Source organism: Nothobranchius furzeri, chromosome 7 (genome assembly GCF_043380555.1).
Source record: "Nothobranchius furzeri strain GRZ-AD chromosome 7, NfurGRZ-RIMD1, whole genome shotgun sequence".
Classification (NCBI taxonomy): Eukaryota; Metazoa; Chordata; class Actinopteri; order Cyprinodontiformes; family Nothobranchiidae; genus Nothobranchius; species Nothobranchius furzeri.
Window position 1 is genome coordinate 66,440,831 of NC_091747.1, and position 2,500 is coordinate 66,443,330.

General features: G+C 42.6%; 1 protein-coding gene across 1 annotated transcript in view; it reads left to right on the forward strand.

The window, feature by feature from the left end:
• col9a1a (collagen, type IX, alpha 1a) overlaps positions 1–2,500 on the forward strand; it is a 36,567-nt gene that overhangs the window by 14,508 nt on the left and 19,559 nt on the right. Inside the window, exons 15-16 of the mRNA XM_054751897.2 lie at positions 2,202–2,255; positions 2,327–2,380. Of these exons, the coding sequence (XP_054607872.1) occupies positions 2,202–2,255; positions 2,327–2,380 (108 nt within the window). The remainder of the gene's footprint in view (positions 1–2,201; positions 2,256–2,326; positions 2,381–2,500) is intronic.

Below are 2,500 nucleotides of genomic sequence, written 5' to 3' on the forward strand. Positions count from 1 at the left end.
CTAACACACACATCTGTGTACTAACACATCTGTGTACTAACACACCTGTGTACTAACACATCTGTGTACTAACAAACACATCTGTGTACTAACACATCTGTGTACTAACAAACACATCTGTGTACTAACACATCTGTGTACTAACTAACACATCTGTGTACTAACAAACACATCTGTGTACTAACAAACACATCTGTGTACTAACACATCTGTGTACTAACACACACATCTGTGTACTAACTAACACATCTGTGCGTATTTACCAATTTGCACTTATGCGTAGAAATATCCCTAAATATAAGAACGGCTCTGATCATGCGTAGGAACAGCATCTAGTGGTAGAACGAGGGAACCGCTGTACTGAAGGTCTCGGTCGTCCACACAAGGCGTGTCAGTGGAAAAACGGCAGCTAACTACTAAGCAGTTAACCAACCACTGATAACTACTTTGGATATAAACCCGATAGCTACAGTTAGTTGACTTACATTCAACGTTGGTGTACAAAGCTCTTCAGGGAGCTGCACCATACCTCACGGGCCTCCTGCAGAAGCATGGGGGGGGTTCCCTATGTGAGTCACGTGGGGATCGTGTGTTCTCTGTGATGGGTCAGAGACTTTGGAACGAGCTGCCTCTTGCTGCACCAGCGTCCTTCACTGTTGTTGGTCTTTAATCCCGTCTGAAGACCCATTTTTATGTCTTAGCTTTCAAACACTAGGTGATGTAGTTCGGCATCATTGTCCTACTTTTATTGTCTTGTTTTCTTTTTTAAAGCTGCTGTTTTTTGTTGATAAATGCTGTTTCTGACATTGTGTTCAACACCTTGGGCGTCTGATGAGGTCATGAAAGGGGCTTTACATATAAAGTAAAGTAAAGTAAAGTAAAGTAAAGTAAAGTAAAGTACAGCAGTGTATTCTGGGTAATTTTTGACCAAGGCTAGCCTACAACACACCTCCTGTGTACCCTTGCTAGCTAGCTAAACAGGTGTCAAACGGAGAACAGACGCCTCTGTAGAACATGAAAGTTGGAACACGCCTTGGCGGTTCCTGATGACGTATCTCCTGGGCAGCTGGAGTGGGACCGAGACATCAAGGCGAGGGTCCGTGGCATTGAGAAACACTCGTACAGAAACTCCCCCAACTATGTGGTCTCTCTACATCCTCAGCACGCGAGGGGACATTTAAGGAGTCGTTCTGTTTGGAGTTAGCTTTATTTGGAAAGCTTGAGATCAGAGGAGGTTCTCATAGTTGTAAAATGGAACATGGACTGGAATCAGATTTGTGCGGGTTGTCTGCCGCTCCACTATCGCAGCATAGCTCCAGACAGATCTGCTCACGGTAACACGTCTACTCCATCAGCACACTCTGACAAATCATTCATATTAATAATAAGAAACTATCTTCTAACTAGCACATCTTAAGCAAAATCACAAGGAGCTTCTCAATGACAAAAATATAACAAATTTCACTTAACTCATTCACTGCCAATGACGACTAAAGTTGTCATTTGCATGTTTTTACTGTGTGGGCGTCGGACGAGCCCCCACACTGTGAAAACAAACATCTCAGCTCTAAAGCCGATCTTCATCCGCGTACGTCACACGTCACGTGATCAGGAAGCAGAACATCCATGTGTTAGGAGATCGTTTTGGGCCGCTGCTGTAAAAAAAAGTGAGGCGCGAACCGGAAAATCTTCTGCCGATCACAATTCAACAACGGATTATGAAAGAACGGATAACGCTCGAAACACGCAGATTCTTCGTGATGTAAGAGGTGAGTCTCCGCTTCGTTTTGGTTGTTTTGGCGTTGACATCATCCTAGCGCGCAACGTTCTGTGACTCTTAAAAAATCAGTAAAAACGGTGAGAAACGCTGGCAGCGAATGACTTAAAAACAATATATTGATTAATTTAAAACGATTTAAAGTATCATAAAAATATAAAGAGTAAAATTATGATTACAAAAAACACAAAATCCCTTCTACAAGGTCAGACTTCCGTCGGTTGTTTTAGCATCAATAAATGAATCAGCTGAAACCAAAAATAATTATTTAACGGGTAAAATAATTAGTGGATGAGGCTCATGTGTGAATGACTGAGACCTTCATACCCAGCAACTGGAGAGAGAGAGAGGGTGTCTACCACCACATGCTGTTCGTACGCATACCTTACGTAAGTTAACCTTCTTCTGGTGATTTCTTGAACAGGGACCTCGTGGAAGTCCTGGTGGCGCGGGTCCTCGGGGGATTCAGGGAGCACCTGTAAGATAATCTGAGTTAATCTGTGTTTCAGCTCTAGTTGTTTCAACAAGACTAATGATGATGCTTCTCAGGGGGATCCAGGTCAAAGAGGAGCTGTGGGTGAAACTGGACCAAGAGGAGGGCAGGTAATGGTTCTGTAAATGTGATTATTTATACGGTCCTAAATGATTTTTGTTTACATTTAAACTAAGATTAGTAAATTGTTTTTCTTTTTCTGTCATTTAATGATGCAGGATGTTTGCACC